This window comes from Malus sylvestris, chromosome 11 (assembly GCF_916048215.2).
Source record: "Malus sylvestris chromosome 11, drMalSylv7.2, whole genome shotgun sequence".
Taxonomy (NCBI): Eukaryota; Viridiplantae; Streptophyta; class Magnoliopsida; order Rosales; family Rosaceae; genus Malus; species Malus sylvestris.
In genome coordinates this window covers 6,953,196-6,975,083 of record NC_062270.1, presented here as the reverse complement: position 1 = coordinate 6,975,083, position 21,888 = coordinate 6,953,196, and the positions used below count along the sequence as shown (strand labels likewise).

Here is a 21,888-nt window from a genome sequence, read left to right as displayed (position 1 = left end):
TCTTAGTCACACATGGGTAAAAATAAACACCTAAAACAACAAATATTGAAAAGAAATAAAGTTTCCAAGATGTACATACGTACCTGTATTGTAAATCAACCCAATGCAACAGTTCGCTAGAGTAAAAATGAAATTTTGAAATCTATGCCTTATTCAACAACAACTCATGTGTCTGGTGCTGACATTGTTACTTCATGAATTTGCTAGAAAATATGAATGTTGAATGGTATCATGCACAAGGAGGACATATTATGTTACCTCAGCAATGCAATGAGCAGATAACTTCAATGGGGAAAGGTTAATAAGAGTTCTCTAACAATATAAATAGAGAAGCAAAAAAAAATATTTAACGAGCATTACCTCAAGAGGAGGTGATTCTGAAGTAAGGTATTTTCATTCTTTTTTAACAAGAAAAAGACAAAGGGAAAGAGAATGGGATGCATTGCTTTCGAACCCATTTTGTATTTCTCTTTATCAAGAAAAAAGTGAAAAAGATTTGGATACTTTGCTTACGAACCATATGGTACTTTCTTTAACAAAAAAGAAGAAGGATAAAGTGAAAGAAAAATTGGATGCATTGCTTCCCAACCCCACATTCTCAAGGCACAATACATGGCTTGAGCCATCCTCATTCGTTCGAGGCATCACATTATTTTACAGTACAAACATCACAATTAGAATTGGTAATCTATTTCGAACAATAGTAGGGCTACTATTAGTCGTAGCATATAAATTCTATACAAATTTGTTTGAAAGTGTTTTTTTAAGAAACTCCTTCAAAAGCATACTATTGTCTCCAATTCGCCTGCCTGCGAAGAAAGCATATTAAGAGTTGCTCACAATTGAGGGAAGGACATCCTAACCAACAAATCTCAAAGCCAATTTTTTTTAAATCTCAATTGTACGCCATGGGTCTTGCCTTTTGCTGCCTAGAAATCCTTTCTCCAGTTTTAGAAGCTTGGTTAAAACTTTTCATTCAAACTGATCCAATCAGAGCTTTAAAATCTAAAAACTCACAAAAATATTTTGCGCATGGAAAGTGAGACAGAGGAGAGAGAAGACGGGATGTAGGTGTAGAGAGACGAAGAGGGAGAAGTGAGAAAGGGGCTTGGCAATGGTATGATACCGCGTGAAAAAATATAGAGTGAAATGACAAGTAACAGAAAAATAATATAACTTTCACATTCGAACATGAAACCTAATGAACTTTACCAAAAAGTTTAAATCTAAATTTTTACTACAAAAGCTGTTTTCCGATTATCCTCACTTAATATTATTTTCAAACGCGTAAATCCAAATTTGTATCAAATTAACCACGCACAAGTCATTATTTTACAAACAATTACACAAATCACTCTTTTTTGGGCACTCTATTTCATAATCTTATTTCCTAAGAACACAACATTCATAATCTTATTATTTCACTATTAATTAACCATTGATTTCAACGGCTTTGACGTCAGGCTTCTTCACCTCTGTCTTTGGTACGATCACACTCAGAACTCCATTCTCCATGGCAGCCTTAATCTGATCGACCTTTGCATTCTCCGGAAGCTGAAATCTTTCAAGAACTTGCCTCTGCTCCTTACCACTCTATGCCACTTGTCGTGTTTGTCCTCCTTCTCCACATTCTTCTCTTCGCTGATCTGAAGCACCCTGTTGTCTTCCACCTCCACCTTCACCTCATCCTTCTTCTGTTGGATAGTGGCCAAATTAGTGGCCAAGTGGACAACAAGCCAAATGCCTTTTGGCTAGTAAACTAAACAAAGAAAAGTTTGGTGGACATCATGAGTAAAGACACAATGATGATGCTTGTTGAATAAAAAAAGGAAGGTCATGATGATGTTTGTAAAGTAATGATTATTCATTTACTTTGGATTTTTTATTGGATGCTTTTGTATGGATAAAGGTTGCAGCCGAATGTGGGAGAGATGGGGGGAGCGGCATCAGATAAGAGCCATACCAGGGAGAGCGTTCGGCTCTCCCATTTGAAACAGTGATGCTCCTTCCCATTTGTTTGTAATCCCCTTTTGTTAGTAATCCCTCAATCAAAGATGTTGCTGCTACATGTTGTGTAGCTTTTGGGAGTGATGGTATTTGATGTGTGTCCATCTTCTCCAAATTGTTCTTTGTGAGAGTGAGAGCTATTTGGTGTATGTGAAATTTGGGTTTGAGAGTTAAAACTCTATTTGTAATCTCCTTTTGATATTAGTGGAATTTTCTCGCCGTCTCGGAACTGGACGTAGGCTTTCGTCGAACCAGTATAAATCCTTGTGTCATTTGGATTATTTGTCTTATCATATTTTGCCGTTGTAGTTTATTGGTTTCATATTTGACGCTTCCGCACATCATCTTCAGCCCCAAAATGTCTGTTTTGAACATGTGGGTTTCGGGGGTCTCCTTCCAGTCGACTGTAGTGTTCATAAAAGCCGATTTTCCCGAGAAAAATCAGGGAATGTAGAGAGTGATGAGGATGAAGGGAATGGGAAATCCTTGAAAGGGTCACACAAGTTGAGAGAGAATTTGTCGAAGATGCTGTTGCCTTGTTGAGAGTTGGGGATAAGCAACATTTTGAAAAAGAAGAAGATAAATTATAAAAACTACATCAACTATGGTTGAACCACAATCTCATACTTTATGTATTAAACATTACAATGTCATACATTAACTTATGAATTCGTTGCAATGTCCAACCTCCATTAAATTTGTTAAATGATAACTTGGCAATAATGGGACCCACTCATAATTTAAAAATTAAATAAGTCAAGAATTTTTAATCTGAAAAAATTAAAATTATTAAAAACCCCATTTCTCCTCGTGTCTCTCTCGTTGCTTCTTGATGGTTGTCTGCGGCGAGTCCTCTGTCATGGAAACCACCTGAACTCGAGATCAGGCTACAGTATGAGCTTCCCGCCCGCGATTCCTAGACCTGGCGATGATCGAGACTTTTCCAATCCTCATTTATCCGTCGTCAAGGTTCTAAAGATCAGCAAGGGAGCTCTCGAGTGCATCATGAGAATTTGAAGATCATTATCGCCGTTGCTGATGTGGTTGTCGCTGCTGGTGGAATCGAGTACCTAGGAATTTTGGAGTAGTGGAAGGCGTCGTTCTAGGGAAGGAGGAGGAACTCGATGGAGTCAGGGGATGAGATCTTTTCGGTGAGGTAGTCTGCGAGTCTTCTCTATTCCCTTCTCTCCTTCATTTGCGCATAGTCTCCACCGATGCCCAAAAATCATTTTACCCATAACATCATGGGTTTAAATTAAAAATTAAATCTTAATTTTCTCTGGTAGAGAAATAGTCTAGTGTTTTGGTCCAGTGGCCATGAAGGTTTCGTGGGATTTGAATCCCACTCCGGGAACTCGTAAATCTATTGGGATTTTAAGGGTTTGTAAATTTTGATTTGTGAGGTTTGGGAATCGCGTCCTGCTTGTAATTGCCGGATCCACATTCAATTCACGTTTTTTGGATCAAAAATCGGGTTTGCACTCTCGTGTGATTTGTCGACTTGGGTTTTGAATTTTTTTTCTGGAAAAAATTATATGCTTTGGTTTGTTTGGTTGCTCGGAAAATTGTGGGGGGGGGGGGGGGGGTTAAGGGAGGATTGGGGATGAAGGGGGGAGGAGGGCTGCGGCTGAGAGAGGTTTTTTTAAATTGATTTTAATTGTAAATGAAAAATTAATAATTTTTTATTAATTAATTAATTTTTTATTCCAATTGTCAAAAGAGTGAGCAAAGAGTGAGCTACACTCCTAGCACCTCATCATTTAACATTTAAAATTGATAGAATATTTAAAGGAATTCATAAGTTGAGGTATGACATTATAATGTTTAAAACATGATATATAAGATTGTGGTTCGATTCATAATTGAGATAATTTTTTTATAATTTATTCAAAAAAAATCTAAGGAAAACTAATGAAAAGAGTTTGAAAATTTTGAAGTTTAACGATAAGGACAAAATAAAAGGTAAAATAAATAGTACCATAATTGACTTTTTAGTGTAAAAATATGTTTTTTCGTTAAAGTGAACAGTACCGGAAATTTTTCGTTAAAGTTCCCAAAAACCTATTCATGGTTGAGATAATTTTTTTATAATTTATTCAAAGAAACCTAAAAAATGGTCGTACCCAGTGCACAAGGCTCCCGCTTACACATGGTCTGGGAGAGATGAATGTCGGCTAGCCTTACCCCCATTTATGGAGAGGCTGCTCCCAAGTCTCGAACCCGAGACCTACCGCTCATGGGAAACCTAAAAAAAAAAAAAAAAAAAAAAAAAAACTTGATGTGGTTTTGTTTGGCTGCTAGGGAATCAAATTGGAGTCGGTAGGGAGAGTTCTTGCTTGGCTTCACTGGTTGGTGAAGGGCGTGGGTTAGTGACGTATTTATAACGAGTCAAAGACGTTTCTGGAAAATTCCAGGTGCCGGAAAACTAGGAAGAGCATGAAACCCAACAGCAATGAAGGCAAAACAGAAGTTGCTAGAAACTTCGTGAATGAAAAGAATTGGGCTTTGACCAAAAAAAAAAAAAGAGAAAGAAATTGGGATAGAAGAGAGAAAAGAATTCCACTAAACTAGCTTTACTGCCGGTGCGGGCGTGCATATGTTCTTTTTTTATTTTTTTTATTTTTATTTTATTATCAATTTGGCCTATAGATTTCAGTTTGTTTTTCACATTTGTACTTAATATTTATGAGCTAGAACTTTGATCAGCCATTGGTAATTGGCTAGGTATAAGATTGATTCTCCTAATCTTATGGTGCACAATAAAATGCTTTATTTCAATCTTATGGCGTATAGAACCTTATTGACTGGGCTCTGTGGATGATTTTTCTTTTTAGGCTTAGATCCTTTTAGGGCTGGAAAAAAATCCCAAAAATCCCAAACCAAACCAAAAAAATCCCGATCCCAAACCAAAAATATCCCAAACCAAAATTCCCGAAATTTTCGGGATATAATCCCAAACCAAACCGAAAATTTCGGTATGGGATTCGGTTTTGCATTTCATTTTTTCGGTATTCCCATACCGAACCGAAAAAATATATATATATATTTTAAGAAAATTATTTGAACTGTTTATTGTTTTAGATTTAATCCGTGCCGTTGATTTGTTTTAGGTCAAATCTCATTTCTTTCTTTCACAGTTCCGTTCCATTTCCCTGATTCCATCCATCAAACTCCAAGCCCCTGCGCCTCCTCCCTCACCGAGCCCTCATCTCTCATCTGTCTGTGTCGAATTCTGGCCAACCACCGTCGTCGTCTTCGTGGATTCATTTGCGTTCGGTTCTGTTAATCGTGTCCTCTTCCTCACCAGCTCATTGTTCTTCCTTTGATCGGTGAGTCTCTCTCTCTCTCTCTCTAAAGTTTTGTTTTCGGTAATTTCCTCTCTTAGATCCCGATCTCGGGAAGCTTCAAGTTCATGTTTTTAGTACCAATTTTAGCTCAGTTCCACTGTTTTAATGGCGTTTTCGCTTCGATCCCTTCTTTCGGGTCACCTTCTTCATTCACATTTTGGTCCTCCTTGTAAATTGTTACTCTTTCAGTTGCTTAAAAAATTGTGGGTTCGATGTATTGGGCAAGCTGCATTGGTTGTTTCTTTTGCGCATCGATTTGCTTCTGGAAGATTTGTGTTGTTTTTGTCTCATGGTTCTAGTAAAGTTAGGATCTTTATGTTTTAATATTGTAAGTGTTTGAATTTTGTATATTAAGCTGCCATTGAGCAACAATGCTGTGGTTTAATGAGTCAAAGATTGATAAACCCGAATTGATGTTAGCTTTTACTAATCTTCTCAACAGATAGATGGATTGAAGTGTTTTGGGTATTCAAAGTCAATTAATTAAGCTGCAAAGCTATTGCGTTTATCTACAGTTTAACTTTAATCCTTGTTGATAATTTGCTTTGACTTGGCCCTTCGAGTGCATGCTTATGTAGAATATCCAGAATTTTGAAGCGGTCTAATTTGGTTTTCGTCTACTGCCAGACCCTTTCTTTTATATGAAAGGTTCAAACTTTGAGATGTTTTTATTGGCCTAACATTTTCATTCATTTATACACTGATATTTTTTGTATAGCTGATGCTTCCTTAATCTAACCATTACTAATTGCACTCATTGTTTCATTTTCAGGGTTCGTCTTAAGTCACCTTGGTCCCGCAGGAAAAGAAAACATGCTCTTTCAGCTCAGCAATGGAGGCTTTTCTTTACACCAGATGGCAAGCTTCGTGATGGTGGAGTTAAGTTGGTGAAGAAAGTTCGCAGTGGAGTGAGTTTCTGTCACTTTCGTGTTATATTTGCTATCAAAATGCCGTAACATCTATTCATGGTTCCAACTTCCATCATTGACATTATTCATCTTAAAATTTCGTGAATGCAGGGTGTTGATCCAAGTTTTTCAACTACTATTTCGGGATTCCCGATTTTTCCTTCGGGATTTCCGAAAATTTGGTTTGGGATCGGTATTGAAATTGGGATTCCCGAAAATTTCGGTTTGGGAATCGGGACAAGGTTTCGGTATGGGATCCCATACCGAACCACCCCTAGATCCTTTTATGTGTGTTTTACAATATTTTATGTATTATTTTGTACACTATTAATTTCTCATCCAAAGTTAACTCCATACACTATTTCTTTATGAAAAACTACCAATCTACCCTCCAATGTGTATCGCATGCAAGTAATATAACTTAAATTGACGAAAAATTGAATATAGTAGCTTCGAATATAACATTATAGATGTAATTGGCAGATTTTTATATTTCAGGGACTAATTTTTTTGAAAAAAATAGTTTAGGGACCTAATTTTCACTAAGGTGATAATTCAGGGACTAAATTGGCAATTTACCCTAAACAATAATATGATTCGAATTCGCTTTTGACGAGAATCGAACCTAAGACCTCTCACTCCCAAATAAAGAAAAATACTATTAAAACGTAGTACTAAGTGACCATCATATTACTTAACTGTTGGTACATAATTTGCTTGTTTGGGCTATAACTCCCTTTACCTTTAGATAAGCTACTTCATGAGATGTTAAATGTTATTGATATTTAGTTGATATTGTTAATTTAATGGAACTATTATTATTTATCAATAAGTCCAAATAATACATATCAAAGATTCAAACGCCCTGCTTATAACTTGCACAGTATCTTCAGTTTTAACCGTCCGATTAAATCGAACGGCCCATACAACCCCCACACTTAGGTTTTTGGGTCCACTATTCATCATCATGAAGTCAACCGTGTTGTGTGAGTAACTCACACAAACGTCGGATTATTCTTAAGCGACCTAAGAAAGTTCCAATTATTCTCAAGCATCCTAGAAAGTTCGAGAAACTCACGCATACTTTTCCAGCCTCATCCTCAAGTCTGTTCTAGAAAATTCTTCGGTTCCTAATAAATATATCAAATCCGCTAATTTTGCAATCAGTCCAGCAAAATCAATATTTCTGTAATAATTCTCAAATTTCTCTGCATCCAAACCAACCCCATCGGTTTTTCAGAATGTCGCTAATTCCCAACTCCCGACGAGGAAGCGGCAGCGTCTTCGACCCATTCTCCCTCAATCTGTGGGACCCTTTCAAGGATTTCCCGTTCCCTTCCTCCTCATCACTCTCCGCATTTCCTGAATTTTCTCGGGAGAATTCGGCTTTTGTGAACACTAGGGTCGACTGGAAGGAGACCCCCGAAGCCCATGTGTTCAAGGCGGACGTTCCGGGGCTGAAAAAAGAGGAGGTGAAGGTGGAGGTGGAAGACGACAGGGTGCTTAAGATCAGCGGAGAGAGGAACGTGGAGAAGGAGGATAAAAATGACAAGTGGCACAGAGTGGAGAGGAGCAGCGGCAAGTTCTTGAGGAGGTTTCAGCTTCCGGAGAACGCAAAGGTTGATCAGATTAAGGCTGCCATGGAGAATGGAGTTCTGAGTGTCACTGTTCCGAAGGCGGAGTTGAAGAACGTTGACGTCAGAGCCATTGAAATTTCTGGTTGAAATTGTGATATTTTTTTTTTTAAAGATTTTATCTATGATTATCTGTTCAGTCACAAATATGTATCAGAAATAAGAGTGCCAAAGTTATATCACGAATATGTATTTGATTTTGAGCACTTGTCCCTTTTAACTGTAGCAAGACGTAATGTACCTAGGATTCATGGTCGTAGTCCCACCATTTCTAATGGAGTACCCAAATGCCGCGGTGTGATTGTTGGTTATGTTGCTTCTCAAGACTTCGAGCCACTTTCTTTGTACAGGGTAATGATACAACGGAGATGCAGATGGATGCATTATGATCAATAAATGTCGAAATTCCAACAAGATTTCAATAACGATAAAAGCCACAAATAATGCATCCGTCTGCATCATGATTGCAGCTGCATCATGATCATCTCTTGGCTGTTCTTGAACTCAGCTTTGAGATCGGCGAGCATGGTTTCCAAAGTCGACACTCGCGATTCCATGGTGTTCCGGGGTCGGCGAGGCATACAACAATGAAGGATTGAGAGGAATCGACACTGGCTGATACCAATGTTAAAACCTTGCTCGGCTTCTTCACAATTGCATAGTACTTTCTTGTATTACACAGAGATTATTCCAATGACCCCCTCCCAATTACAACCGACTTCCTTATATGTAAACTACTTAGCTTCCTCTGTAAGCTATCATCTAACAACTTACAACCATCTTATCTACTACTAGAGCATCTCAACCTTACATTTGTCATATTGAGATGATGACAAGTGGCATCCTAACATACTTCAAACTATGATCTTACTATGGGCGTGCTACAACAGAGACCATCTTGATAATGTTTAGGTTCCTGCTTCCGTGAGTTCAGCTTATTCGAATGATTACTTGCTAATTAGCTTCTTTCTTTTGATGTAATTGTCACAATTGTTCTTATCATTTTGCTTCTTACTGGAATGCTGAATGAGGTAGATCACGTATATAGTAGGATGCATATGCTCATATGAAATACGAGAAAATCTAGTAAAAGAACAAATCTTGTAGTCACCAATATTACAGTCCATCTGAACTCAAACATATTGATCGTTCTACGTTTATGGTTTTTACAGTCAGACTTTCTGTGGCATTTACATTAGTGGAAAGTGTGAGGTCCAATGCAAGCTAAATGAAGTGTGTTTGTATGCAAGAATTGAGCTCCTATGTCGAAAAGTGGATATCTTGTGTGCCATGTATTTTTTATGTATGCTTCTAATAGAGATGTAAATGTTTACATTATGCATATGGATTAGTAAATGATGATGAGCATTTGCATTCTTTGATTCCGTCACAAGTTTATTTTGCTTATATATTTGGGAGATTTTCTATACTCGAAGGATGATAATTTGGTAAAGTTCTTAGGACCTTGCACGCTATACCCTCTGCAAAGGAAATATCCAAACTTAGGCTACAGGAAATATAATCTAGATAAGCTGCATCACATGATAATACAATACATCATAGATGGACTGGTCAAGACTGACTTGCTTGGTAACCAGGATGAGGAGAAGATATGCAAGAACAGCAAGCTAGTTCAAATTTCATTTTACTCATCATGGTAAGCAAATGGAACGACATCTTGACGACATGACTTTTTTTCCAGAAACATAAATAGAAGATTGATGACCTTTGAAATCACTTACAGTGATTGTATAGCATTTTCCTCTATATTTTTTATATTTGTATGCTGTTGGTTACACTTCTTTATGTTTGTTCAAAATCCTCATGGTACGTTTCTTCGTTATGTTGCGTTATGGTTGTAATTGCTTGTCATGTCTGACTGATATGTTATTTTCTGCCTATGCATAATTTTATTCATTTGATTTGCAGAACCTGCGAGATCTCTGGAGTAACTGCATTCAACATTTCCAGTGGCCAGATAAACGAGGCAAATAGCAGTACTGCCACAGCCGCATCAGTACCAGCACCCATGATCCAGGTTGAAACCTGAACCATGTGGCATGGCCGCTGCATTATGAATTTCCTTCTTGCCTGCATGATCCTTGCCTTCGTAATTTCATGGCTTTTTCACTTCAAAGTGCTTTCATGAACACCAGCAGGGGAAAGAAAAAGGCTTCTGTGAATGTGTGGGGGTAAGTTGCAGTTCCAATCATCGTCTTGCTTGTGCTGCTACGTTGCTGTACCCGTTCCTACTTTGCCGTACACACGCTCTCCGCCCCTCGTAATATAATATTCTACACGGATATCTATAACAAGTATATTATTTTTGGATAAATAGGGGTGACAACTTGTTTCCATTTGCAGTGCGTAGTCTAGCACATATTTTGCGCATGTGAATCTTATTTGTACAGTCAGGGGGCGTTTGTTTGACCGGATTAGGGGGGACTGGACTAGACTAGACTGTAGTCCATTGTTTGGTCCAAACAAGGATTAGGTTTAATGAGACTAAAGGGGACTCGCCCCGACTGAACGTTTCACTAAACGTTCTTAAGGAGACGCCTCGATTTCAAGCGGACTGCTAGTGTCGTTCTCTCCCCCGCCTCAGATCCCTCATCGTCTCCCTTCTCCTTCGCCCTCTCCCTTCTGATTCGCACCTTCGCCCACTCCCTTGGGCCTTCATAATCCCACCCCAAAGCCTAAACCCAGACCTCAAACAAAAACTGAAAAACAATCCAGTGATTCCCTTCCTTTCTTCTTCGTTCAATTCACTCTCTTTCTTAGCAAAATCGTCATGGTTGCAACCACCAGACGACCATCACCAGAAGTTCGCTGTCGATCTCGGCGTTCGTGCGCGACCCAGACGCAAGTCAGGACCGAAAGTGTACCAAATGCCCAAGTACCAGTTGGGGTTTTCGTCAGTGGTAGGGAAGAAGCTGAGAAACTTGTGAAATTTAGTAGAAAATTGTGAAATTTGGTATTTGAATTTTGTGATATGTGAGAAACTTGTAAAATTTGGACCTTATGTTTTGTGATTCATGAGAAGCAGAGGTGGCGGGAAAAGAGGTAGAGGGAGAAGGAAGAGAGGCTTGACACGGGATGGAGAGGTGGGGTTTGACGGGAAAAGAGGTAGAGGGAAAAGGAAAAAGATAAAGTAATGGTAAAATATTAATATATAATAAAATATTAATTATATATATATATATTAATTTAATATAAAATAATATAATATTGCTGTCCTGCTTTTTAGTCCGACGCTGCACCAAACACTTCACTAAATCAGTCCAGCTTAGTCCCTGCATCTAGTCCAATCTGAGGCAGTCCGGTGCAACAAACGCACCCTTAAGGACTCCCCAGTGTGGAAAGATTCGGAGGAGATGCTGGTCAAGCCCTCGTACCTGTAAATTGTGAAGCATTGCTAATGAAAGCTACCGGCACAATGTGAAAGTATGTATTTTCTCAATGATCCTTGTAATACACAGGTTAGTGGCACAAATGTCGTCAATTTGAAATTTTCGATCCACTAAAATGGTAAGTCATGACTGAATATTATATGATTCACTAGGTAACGCCGAGTTTTGAGAGCACGAGGAAAACCTCTTAACTGCTTAAGTTACGAATCATCTGTTAAAACTTGAAATGGATCGAGAACAAACAATTGTTATTGGGTGAACATCAAAACACGTTTCCACGAGTTTAAACAACCCCCTTAATAATCTTATACCTTGATTTTTTTTTTTGATATGAGAAGGTATTAGATATGCAAAATCAATGTGGATTCACGTTTTTTCCTCTCAAATCCTTGGTTGTTAGCAAACATACAACGAGAATGATATTCATTTCTTGTAAGCAAACATAATACGAGTTTTTCCTTTAATTGAATGATAGTTTGCACGAAGAAATCTAAATCATTTGAATGAATATTCAAACTATAGCATAACAAAAGAAACATACTACTTTAATCAACTGAACTTGAATCCCGATGACCTATGAGTTAGAAAAGAAATAAAAAAATCCAAAAAATAAAAAAGAAAAGGACAATTATATACGGCGGCCCACCATACAGGGCCTTTGTGAAATTATCGCACTACTTGTGGTGGAAGGAGAGGATCCTCCTGATCGGACCATCTGGATCGTTCAAATTTAATCCAACGGTTATCATTATTATAATTTTTAGAGGAACTGAAGCCGTTGGATTAAATTTAAACAACATGGATAACCCGGTCAGGAGGATTCACATCCTGAACTCAGGAGAGGATCCTCGTCCGAAGGAGAAAAGAAAGGGCAATAATCCACTAACTTTTCTGGTTGAAAGTCCCCCCCCCCCCCTAAAAACAAAACCGTCCATCGCATATACACGCTATATTAACTCCTAAAACCCTAATTCGTACATTATTAGCTCAGTGGGATTTTTATTTTCTCCTGCTTTAGCTTCAAATCGGACGCTTAAACCCCTCTGCATTTACAGCAACCACTTTCAGCGCGTTCGATTCCATCCCGCCGAGTAAAATTACTTAAACCCTCTCTGCTAATTCATTCGGTTTCGAAGAAGTTTGTGTAAATTAATTTGCGAATTGTTCAGGTTCTAATGGCTGCCCCCAACAATGCGCCGACGGTTTTGGACAAGGAACAGGTAAGTACCCTTTTGCTTCATTGTTCCAAAGTTTTTACTTTTTGTTCTCTAAAAATGAATTCAAGTTTTAGATTGGATTTAATGCATGCCCAATACTGGATTTTGGGGAAAGTTTTGGAAATTCATGGTTAGATTATTCAATTGGTATTCGGAATCTGGGTGTTCTGTGAGTTTGGGCGTAATCGAATTGGGTCTTATTTGTCTAATTGATCAATGATGGCGGTGTTTTGACATTAGTAAAAGTGAAACGTGGATATTTCTTGAGAGTTAGGAAGCAACAAGATGGTTGATTTTTACTCTGGTGTGATGGATTTTCTGTTCTTTGGTTTTGAATTATTGTTCTAAATTCGTGTTTTTCAAATAATCTCTGGTGGGTTTTCGAAAGACCTTAATTTGGTTTTAAACAATTGTGCAGATTTTTGGTATGGCAGAGAAGGAGATGGAATACAGGGTTGAGTTGTTCAACAAGTAAATTTTTGACGGCATTGTTAAATATCACGGCATACTAATCTAGTTTTTTGAAAGTTGGGTTTGTGCAAGGCTTATTATCTGAATAATTTAAGCTTGTCTCCTAGTTAGAGCAATTCTTTAGGGCCTCCTCGTACACTATTATTTGTTTGTTTATTTTAACTTTCACCTGTGTCACTTCTATTTCCGTTGGAGATCATACTTTGTTCTGATGAGCATGTATGATTGTGCGCAAAAGAACGAATGATATTTCTGAAGCTACATTATCTGGTAGTCTTGTGGCTTCAGTTTGTGAGCACTAGAGTACTTCTCACCCTTGTGTTATACACTTAGACTACCACATCTCGTTAGGTTGTGCATTTTTGGTTAGGTATATGCAATTTTCTATCTGTGATACTTTAGCTTCCGAGTTATTCGGTTTTCATTTCTTTGTTTAATTGGTTCATTTATGCAGGCTCACCCATACATGTTTCAACAAGTGCGTTGAGAAGAAGTATGAACACTATTTTCTTTTCTCCTTTTAAGATTTTGTGGACCACTTTGAAGGATTTAGCATTTTACTTTTAGGTCGTTTTTAAATGATGAAGTTAGTAAAAGTGAATTGTTCAAATACATCCAGGTACAAGGAGTCTGAGCTAAATATGGGTGAAAACAGTTGCATTGATCGATGTGTCTCAAAATACTGGCATGTAAGATATCACTCTGTCCTCTTCTTATCAATTTAGTGCTATGGTATTACTTGGATTAAGTTATAAGAATCAATAAACCCATTCACCCTTTAAATCTTTTATTCTTCACTCTTTCGGTTGATATTTCTCACTTTAGTTTTATACTCTCAATCTATCACAATTGTAGTGTTCTGAAAGGTTTCTTTGATTAAGCCTTAAGCCTTGCATATATTTACTTATTACACTTCACAGTTTTCACTACCTGCTGCAATTATTATTGTGCAAATGAAGGTTGTTCTATTATGTGTATATGGTTGAAAAATTTTGTCATGTGCAGGTGACTAATCTAGTTGGGCAGCTGCTAGGTTCTGGTCGGCCTCCTATGTAAAATTTATGCCTGGTTTGCTTTGCGACTTGCTCTTCCCTGGACAGATGCTTGGCAGGATCTCGAGCAATTTGGAGATTGTAATTGTTCGCATTGTTATGCCTTTTTCTTTTAGTCGTAAGATGATTCCATTTTGTGGTCTAAGAAAACAATAGGGACAGGTTTTTGACATACGTCGCCCTATGTTCAAAGTCCATAACAGAATTGGGCATTCATAGTGAAGATTTCTTAATTATCTTCGTTTCTTGAATAATTGCCACTGTGTTCGGTGGTTTGCTAACACCTTAAATAGGTGGGATGATTCTACCTTTTTGGCAGCATTGTTGAGCAGAAGTACTTGTGAAGATTTCTCTAGTTTATTTATGGTTCCAATTTTTCCCATCCATGTTTGTGGTTAATGTTTCAGTTCACTTCTTGATGAATGTTTTACAAGAAGCTGGTATTGTTTGTTTGATGCCCTTTTTCCAACTCATATACACGATCTAGTCAATCATAACGTTGTCGAAAATCTTCTTTCCGTGTTTCCATCTAGCTCTAAATGGTGCATCATGACTACCGAAACATAACATAGCAAGCAAACAAACATGTAATTTGATTTTTGTCTAACGACTGGCTTCTGTAGATTCGAATAGACAGAGAGACACCAAGACCAACCTAAAGATTGTTACCAATAACCCTTTGGTGCTGTATAGCACGACTCAAATGGCGAGGGATGCACCAACTTTTAGAGTTTCCTCAGCCTTATAGTCCATTCCTATGCTCTTAAAGGCAGCCACTTGGAGATAAAAGGCAGTAGGCCATTCAGGGCGGTGTGCGAGGGACTGCATAGCGTCTCCGAGAGCTTCTTGTGCCACATCACTCATCAAGTAACATATGCACCGTTAGCAAACAAAGTTCCCGATTGAAAGGTTCCCGACTGAAACGTTCCTGGTTCAATGCTGTCACGATGAATGAACATCAATAAGAAGCAAGAAAGGAAAACCGATCCAATCGTTTTCCCTATTTATGTCTTATGCCAGTGAACGTTATGCAAAGTCGCAACTTTAATCATATGGCAGTGCAACGAATATCAGCATGAATTTCGGCATGTCTCAATTTCTAAGACATAACAATGAAGGTACCTACTTCTGTGTAAGAGTCTATTGTGGCCGTGAAGGCTTTTGCTCGAAATGCCGCATTCCCATGCTTCTTAAAGCGCTGTCTTTCCTGCATTTCGCAAAGAGACTGAAATATGGCCTATCACGAGGTTCGTACTGCAAGCATTGTGAAGCTAAATGCACTAGCTCAGTTAAATCGTCATTTGATAAATGACCTTCGGAGCATGAGTCCATTAGCATCAGAAAATTTTGTCGCCTATGAGTTCAAGTAGCTTAGAGGTCGCACTTGGTGCGATGACAAGTGCCTTCACCCATGAGCGGTAGGTCTCGGGTTCGAGACTTGGGAGCAGCCTCTCCATAAATGGGGGTAAGGCTAGCCGACATTCACCTCTCCCAGACCCTGCGTAAAGCGGGAGCCTTGTGCACTGGGTACGACCTTTTTATGAGTTCAAGTAGCTTGCAGAAAGAAAATTAGGAATTACTTAAGACATTTAGCATTACCACAAACTGGTTTGATTAAAACCGGATTACTTGATGTGACACAATCAGATAGCTTACTTGGAGAACAAGTCACACGTAGCATAAGAAGGAAAGGGAAAATTACATGACTTGGGAGGATATGTCTGTCACTGAGCAGATCAAGCAATAGGGTTCCGAAGTTGTAAACCAAAGTTTCCGGTATCACTCTTCCTAGCAAATGGAAAGATGTAAATACACTAAACGAAAGACCATGGATCTCGCGTAGAGCTACGAGTCCAAAGATGCTGATACTGATTGCCATTGGTTGAACTGAAGAAATGTTTTTGAGTGCTTGTCTCTCTACTCACGTTTCTTTTCTTTTGGTCTGATTTCTATGCAGTTTCCTGGCTAGTGCTAGGAAACTAAGGGAGGAGGTCTTCCCAAAGACTAAGAGGAGAACTGTGGAAATAGGAGAGACTAGAAATTCATGGTCACCATTAACCGTGACAAGTCGTCTGAGATATAACTTGTGTGGGGACGGGCCGGAGAAATTCATGACTCTTAGTGAACTGCTATTCTGTTTCGTTATAGTTTCAAAACCCTAGCTATGCCCGTATTTCCGGAAGTACTTCTGGGCCAACTTGTAAGGTGCATGATGATTTCGATCATGTTGTGATACAGGATAATACTATTATGTATCTCCTTCATGGTATTAAAAGACTATCTGCCTATTGACAATTGGTTTTCGATTTCATGTTCACATTTTAACATAGTATCAAAAGGCTATCCACGTACAAAGCCAAACAATCTCTCATTGTTATTAAAAACTGAACATGTGTTAGCCTCAAGATATCGTACACATGAGAGGACGTGCTAAGAGTTTTTTTCACATTAAAGATGAACGTCTTGTGTTAAGCGCTTGAAAGATCTTGAGCCTCTCTAACCAATGTTGTAATTTAAACGGATCAACTCATACAAGTGAAGGTAAAACGAATTAGCTTGAACGGTCTAAGTTGCCCCTAACAATGTGGTGCCCTTTGGTTTCTTGTCTTTTAATTTCTACAATTTTTTACACAAGTGAACTACGATTCTAAACTGCGCAATAGGAGATTCGAACTCAGGTGTTCTTCCTTATTTCGTTGTCTCAAGCAACCGCAGAACATTCAGTAATCTTATTTCGTTGTTCGTCCTCATTGGTAACAAAGCCCTCGGAGTAATCTACGGTATTAAAATGAATATAATCAGGATGATATTTTACGCTAATGAAATATTCAAAATCTATATACAAGATACAACATCAGCATCTGACCATATACTGCAGAGGAAATAACAACTAATGTTTTAGTACAATTTTTCTATATAACCACAGGCTGCTTCTGATCAAAATAACTGAAAATATACATCATAGTGATTGTTACGGCATATCCTTTCATGCTAGATCAGAAGAACTAAGATGCCGAAGAGGGAATCGATAAAATAGATGCAGGTTTAGATGAAAGAAGCGGGAAAACACCTATTCACTTCTCAGCTTATCTAGTTTCTTAACTTCCAAGGATGCGCCAACGCTTAGAATTTCCTCGGCATCATTGTCCATCCCTAGGCTCTTTAGGGCAGCCGCTTGAAGATAGAAGGCGGTTGGCCATTCACGCTTTAGTGCTAGGGCCTCATCACCATCTTGAAGAGCTTCTTCTGCCCTGTTACTCATTAAGTAACACAGGCACCGTCTAACCAACATAGTTGGCGATTTCCCACTCACACGATCAAAGTACTGCAACGAAAATAAGGAGATTCACTTAGGACTAAGATAATAAGTGAATCCACTCCTACCCTGTATCTATAATTTAATATGCTAGAACTAAACTGGCGAAGGTACTTTTTAAGTGATCATAGCTTAAATTTTCGTAACCCCACTGCTAATCATGATGGATAATATAGTACTAAATCAATGCCTTTCCAATATATCTGGAGATTACAGAAATTATGACCAGATAGTTTTGCGGTTCAAGTTTAGTGACTTACTTCTGTGTAAGAACTTATCGCGATGGCAAAGTCTTTCTCTTTGAATGCAGCATCACCACTCTTCCTAAAATCAAATGCCTCCTTCATTGGCTCTGTCCACATGTCGAAAGAAAGCTGCGAGGAAGTTTTAAAGGGTCGTGCGTTAAACATAGTTTAGCATTAAACGTTTGGTAATAAACGTAAGTGATCACTGCAAGAAAGACAGTTCTTTTCTCCCTTGGCAGATATCGCAAACTAGAACATTCAGAAGTGAGAATTGAGATCACTAACTTCGTGCCCAGTTTCATCGTCCTCGTATCTAGCTTTCACCAATATCTCATGTATTGCTGTAAGATCCAATCTTGTGCAAGCGTCAGCTAGAGGTGACAGCAATATCGGTTTTGGGGGCACATTTCCATCGGGGGTACCCATCAAAACATATGACGGAACCTGTGAAAAACTACTAAATGAGAGGATATACTAGTATTGCATATGCAGCTTTGATGCGAATCAGCTTTTGAAACAGACACGATACCAAATCAAATTTCAACGCGTACACTAAAGAATGACCATTCCTGATTAAATAAAGCCTGCATACCCCAATTTCTTTTTGAAGAGGGACAAGGGAAGTCACAAGAGAATTGATATTCGGCCTCTTTTGAGGTTCAGACTGCAAGCATTGTGAAGCTAACTGCACCACCGCAGTTCCTTCATCATTTGAAACATGACCTTCCAAGCACGAGTCCAACAGCATCAACAAACTTTTATCGCGTATGAGGTCAAGCGCCTGGAAGAAAGAAAATTGAAAATAATTTAGACACGAGATCTTCAATGGAATTTTCAATGACAATCCAATTCATGAACGTTTAGAGCCAATTATTTAATCTGGCAATGCAGATAATGAAAAACAAGCAAATAACTTTAACTTGGAGCGCTTTAGAACACAAGTTACATTTATAAGCCATAAACTTTCAACTGGATTTGAAGAACAATATCAGAACAACCATCCACCTCAATGAAAGACATTAGGAAAAGGAAAATTACATGAGCTGGCGGGATACGTCTACCGCTGAGCAGATCAAGCAATAGGGTTCCAAAGCCGTAAACCACACCTTCTGGTATCACTTTTCCTGCCAACCAGAAAGCTATAAGTTAGCTCCAGCACGGGCTTCATTGCCTCAGAAATTTTATTCACTACTCATGCATACCGATATAGAAGCCATAATCTCTTACTTTCCCTCCCCTCCCCTCCCACCTTCTACCAAACAGTGTATGCATTACAAGATTGAATACTTTTCTCGATTGGATAAAGCTATTAAGGCGTTACCTTTCTTCGCGTATTTGATAGGGTTGAAAGCGAGGTTGGTACTATAACTCTCGCCATCTTTTATATTCTTCATAAGTCCAAAGCATGAGAGTCTGGGATTTAATTCCTGTCGAGTGCTGACTCAGTGTAAGGAAAGACCATCAAAAAACTACTTAAAACTTGTAAATGACAAAACCACCCCATTGATTACCTGATCAAACAGGACTTTGCAAGTATTAAGATCATGGTACGATGCCCGCACTTTACTGCTGCAGTAGGCCAAAGCTTGCGCCGTGTACAAAGCCACTCGCAACCTCATTGCCCATTTCATAGGCTGGTTCTCGCCTACACCATTTATAACCGATTCAATAATTAAATTGTCTACTTCTATCCATACAATTAACAACGCCTGAAAAGTAAAAATCTCGACAGTAATCATAGAAATAAACCAAATTTTGTAATGAAAGATCAGACTAGAAAAGGAAAAGAACTTTGTAACATTAGAGTGGAACTTACAATGGAAAAGATGCTTGGAGAGAGTATCATTAGGCATGAACTCTGCCACAAGCAATCTCTCATCCCCTTCACAGCAGAACCCGATCAGATTCGCCAAACGCTTGTTCCTCAGCCGCCCCACAGCTCTAGCTTTCTCCTATAACCATACACAACACATATTATTACACCGAAATTCCATGTGCAGGACGTCGGTTCTTTATTTGCGCAGCACGTAATAAAGGACGGATGTTTGTTTCATAGCCGGAATATAATACTACGTGTTCAAATTTGATAAAGAAAAATTTAGTCTAACTGTCAAACTGACCAGAAATTGGCGGGAATCGGGCCAAGCGGAGCGGCTGAAACGCTTAACGGCGATGCAGCGGCCGTCTTGGAGCTTGCCTTTGTAGACCACATTCGGAGCATTCTCGCCATGCTTGGAGACGACTTTCTCCGACGAGAACTGCGACGTGGCAGCTTTCAGCTGGTGCAGGCTGAACTCACTGAACCCCGGCACCGGAGACAGAGAGTCGACTTGGTCTCTCCCCACATTCTCTGCATTTCATACAAGAAAAATAAGAAAAGAGTCGGATTTTCCCGGGATAGTGACTGAAAAAAAATTGTAAAGTGTAAAAGAATCAACAGAAAAACGCCTCGCCTGCTTCTAACGAGTCATCGAAATTTGATATGGTGCTCTGAGGCCGGAAGCAAAGGCAGAAAACGTTTCCCATTTGGCCGAGGAATCAAAATCTAGTGAGAAACGCTCTGAAATATGTAACTGTGCGGCTTACTCTCTCTAAAAAGTTTGGCGTACGTCTCTGCTTCTGCTGCCACTTTGCAGCGGCAGTATATGATTTGTAGAGGAAGCCACCACGCGGTTTTCGCATCGACTTCGGTCGGGACCGCGCAAAGTCAAAAAGGAGAAATTTCCATCCGAATTAAGCAAAAGTACTGTTTCATAACACTACAAGTTTTTTGTTCACACACAACCCACTCATATTTACTGAGATCGTTGAAAATGAATTTTATATTGATGGGATGAGAGAATTTATATGAGTTTATAAGTAAATTTGCTACTTCTATTATGATCAATTGATTTTATGATGTAACTTTAATTTTTTTTATGGTATTAAAGCAAGTTGTCTTAGGTGTGAAGCTCAACAGTCACACGCGTTTCACTTTACTCCGTTTGTGTTATCCACATGCTTGGTTTAAAAATTCAATACAGTTGAGGGAGTGTGTTGAGTATGAATCTCACATTGATGGAGTAAGGGAACTTGCATGAGTTTATAAGTAAATTCACATTTTTCATGATATTAGAGCAGATTGTCTTATGTATAAAGCACAACAATCATATTAATAAGGAAAAAGACCTTGTATGAATTTATATGTAATCCTTCTTATCTATTGATTCCATTTTATCCAGAAATTATGTGACATGTACTGATTTGTTCGATCGCTAATTGTAGTTAGCGTGTTGTTTTTGAATGACATGACAAGTTATCTCTTCTTAGTATCAGAGAAAAATAAGAAAATGATTTCTTAAATATTAAAAAGGAATGAAGAGAAAGTGTACGGTAGATTTTGGAGGAAATGGGTAGCAGAAACAAAAAGGGTTTTTCTCTTCTTTGTGTGGCTACAATTTGACAAATGCCTCACCATGTCAAAGGGTATCCAAACAAAGTCTCACTTGAAGAAAAATATGAGAGAGTTTGAGCGAAAAGAAAGACTCATTGGTACGTGAGAAAGAAATCCTCTTGTGAGAAAATCAAGAGAGTATATCTACATTTTTTTGTGAGATTGTTTTATATTTCCATTATTTTGATAGCGAAAGTTATCGTTATTTTTGTTAGCTCATTATAATAAGGGATGTGAGGTATTAAATATCGATGATATCAGAAATATCGGTAGTCCAAAAACACGAAAATTTCAATGAAAATATCGGGATATTATCTGTCACAGCCCATTCCGAGATTCTTATTATCGGGGACGTGAAATGACAGAAATAACCTTGACGAGTATTAAGCTATGTGTGTGTGTGATATATTTTGGATTAAATACACACATTTCATAAACTTTGGGAAAAATTGTTTTAAGTTAGATTAATTGGTATGCATGTTTGTGTGGCTAGGGTTGCTTTGGACCACACAACCTGTCAACCTCCCTCTCTCCTTCCCCGTGCTCTCTCTCTCCTCCCTCACGACTCTCTCAGTCTCTCACTCTCTCTCTTAACCGTACGGACACACTCACTATCAATCCTACAAGCACGGATCGAAGGTTGTGAAGGTACCATCGTGCTCGTGAGGACTATACGAACTCAACCACACCCATTTCAGGTAAGAAATCTCTCGATTTCACATCGAAATCACAAGCACCGATTTTGGCACTATTCATGAACTTTGTGTTGGTTGATTTTTAGGACAATCCAAGCTCATAGTGAGCTTTAGGAGGTTCTCACGAAGCTCGGGGATGTTTGTTTGGAAGTT

The 21,888-nt window shown here is 38.6% G+C and overlaps 3 protein-coding genes, 1 long non-coding RNA gene and 1 pseudogene across 5 annotated transcripts; 3 read left to right on the top strand and 2 right to left on the bottom strand.

Annotated features, from left to right (window-relative positions):
- Nucleotides 1–1,327: 1,327 nt before the first annotated feature.
- On the bottom strand, nucleotides 1,328–2,570 carry LOC126589153 (18.1 kDa class I heat shock protein-like; annotated as a pseudogene).
- Nucleotides 2,571–5,128: 2,558 nt separating this feature from the next.
- Nucleotides 5,129–6,623, top strand: LOC126589173 (uncharacterized). Its single transcript, XR_007611730.1, has 3 exons — nucleotides 5,129–5,336; nucleotides 6,127–6,262; nucleotides 6,374–6,623. It is a non-coding gene; the product is annotated as an uncharacterized LOC126589173 (long non-coding RNA).
- A 791-nt stretch (nucleotides 6,624–7,414) lies between these two features.
- On the top strand, nucleotides 7,415–8,207 carry LOC126589151 (18.5 kDa class I heat shock protein-like). Its single transcript, XM_050254380.1, has one exon. It carries the CDS (start codon nucleotides 7,504–7,506, stop codon nucleotides 7,984–7,986), a length of 483 nt encoding a protein of 160 aa, XP_050110337.1. The 5' UTR covers nucleotides 7,415–7,503; the 3' UTR covers nucleotides 7,987–8,207.
- A 4,011-nt stretch (nucleotides 8,208–12,218) lies between these two features.
- Nucleotides 12,219–14,428, top strand: LOC126589166 (mitochondrial import inner membrane translocase subunit TIM10-like). Of its 2 annotated transcripts, none has more exons than XM_050254395.1 (6): nucleotides 12,219–12,397; nucleotides 12,476–12,528; nucleotides 12,899–12,994; nucleotides 13,449–13,487; nucleotides 13,614–13,683; nucleotides 14,000–14,428. In XM_050254395.1, exons 3-6 carry the CDS (start codon nucleotides 12,951–12,953, stop codon nucleotides 14,048–14,050), a joined length of 204 nt encoding a protein of 67 aa, XP_050110352.1. In that variant the 5' UTR covers nucleotides 12,219–12,397; nucleotides 12,476–12,528; nucleotides 12,899–12,950; the 3' UTR covers nucleotides 14,051–14,428. The 2 variants fall into 2 exon arrangements, with proteins under 2 accessions (XP_050110352.1, XP_050110351.1); XM_050254394.1 differs by having other exon boundaries at nucleotides 12,220–12,397; nucleotides 12,476–12,526; nucleotides 12,942–12,994.
- Nucleotides 14,429–16,829: 2,401 nt separating this feature from the next.
- LOC126589114 (serine/threonine-protein kinase BSK5-like) lies at nucleotides 16,830–20,349 on the bottom strand. The gene is made up of 10 exons (XM_050254318.1): nucleotides 20,061–20,349; nucleotides 19,728–19,957; nucleotides 19,424–19,559; nucleotides 19,119–19,252; nucleotides 18,929–19,034; nucleotides 18,646–18,731; nucleotides 18,200–18,388; nucleotides 17,893–18,051; nucleotides 17,623–17,736; nucleotides 16,830–17,371 (listed from the first exon to the last, which is right to left on the bottom strand). Exons 1-10 carry the CDS (start codon nucleotides 20,131–20,133, stop codon nucleotides 17,117–17,119), a joined length of 1,482 nt encoding a protein of 493 aa, XP_050110275.1. The 5' UTR covers nucleotides 20,134–20,349; the 3' UTR covers nucleotides 16,830–17,116.
- Nucleotides 20,350–21,888: the final 1,539 nt, after the last annotated feature.

Coding starts and splice junctions, on each gene's coding strand:
- LOC126589166 (XM_050254394.1), top strand. CDS start 12,482: ATGGCTGCCCCCAACAATGCGCCGACGGTTTTGGACAAGGAACAG. Junction 12,527..12,941: donor CGGTTTTGGACAAGGAACAG/GTAAGTACCCTT, acceptor ACAATTGTGCAG/ATTTTTGGTATGGCAGAGAA. Junction 13,488..13,613: donor AACAAGTGCGTTGAGAAGAA/GTATGAACACTA, acceptor AAATACATCCAG/GTACAAGGAGTCTGAGCTAA.
- LOC126589114 (XM_050254318.1), bottom strand. CDS start 20,133: ATGGGAAACGTTTTCTGCCTTTGCTTCCGGCCTCAGAGCACCATATCA. Junction 19,560..19,727: donor CCGATTCCCGCCAATTTCTG/GTCAGTTTGACA, acceptor GTATGGTTATAG/GAGAAAGCTAGAGCTGTGGG. Junction 19,253..19,423: donor CTCCAAGCATCTTTTCCATT/GTAAGTTCCACT, acceptor TAAATGGTGTAG/GCGAGAACCAGCCTATGAAA.
- LOC126589151 (XM_050254380.1), top strand. CDS start 7,504: ATGTCGCTAATTCCCAACTCCCGACGAGGAAGCGGCAGCGTCTTCGAC.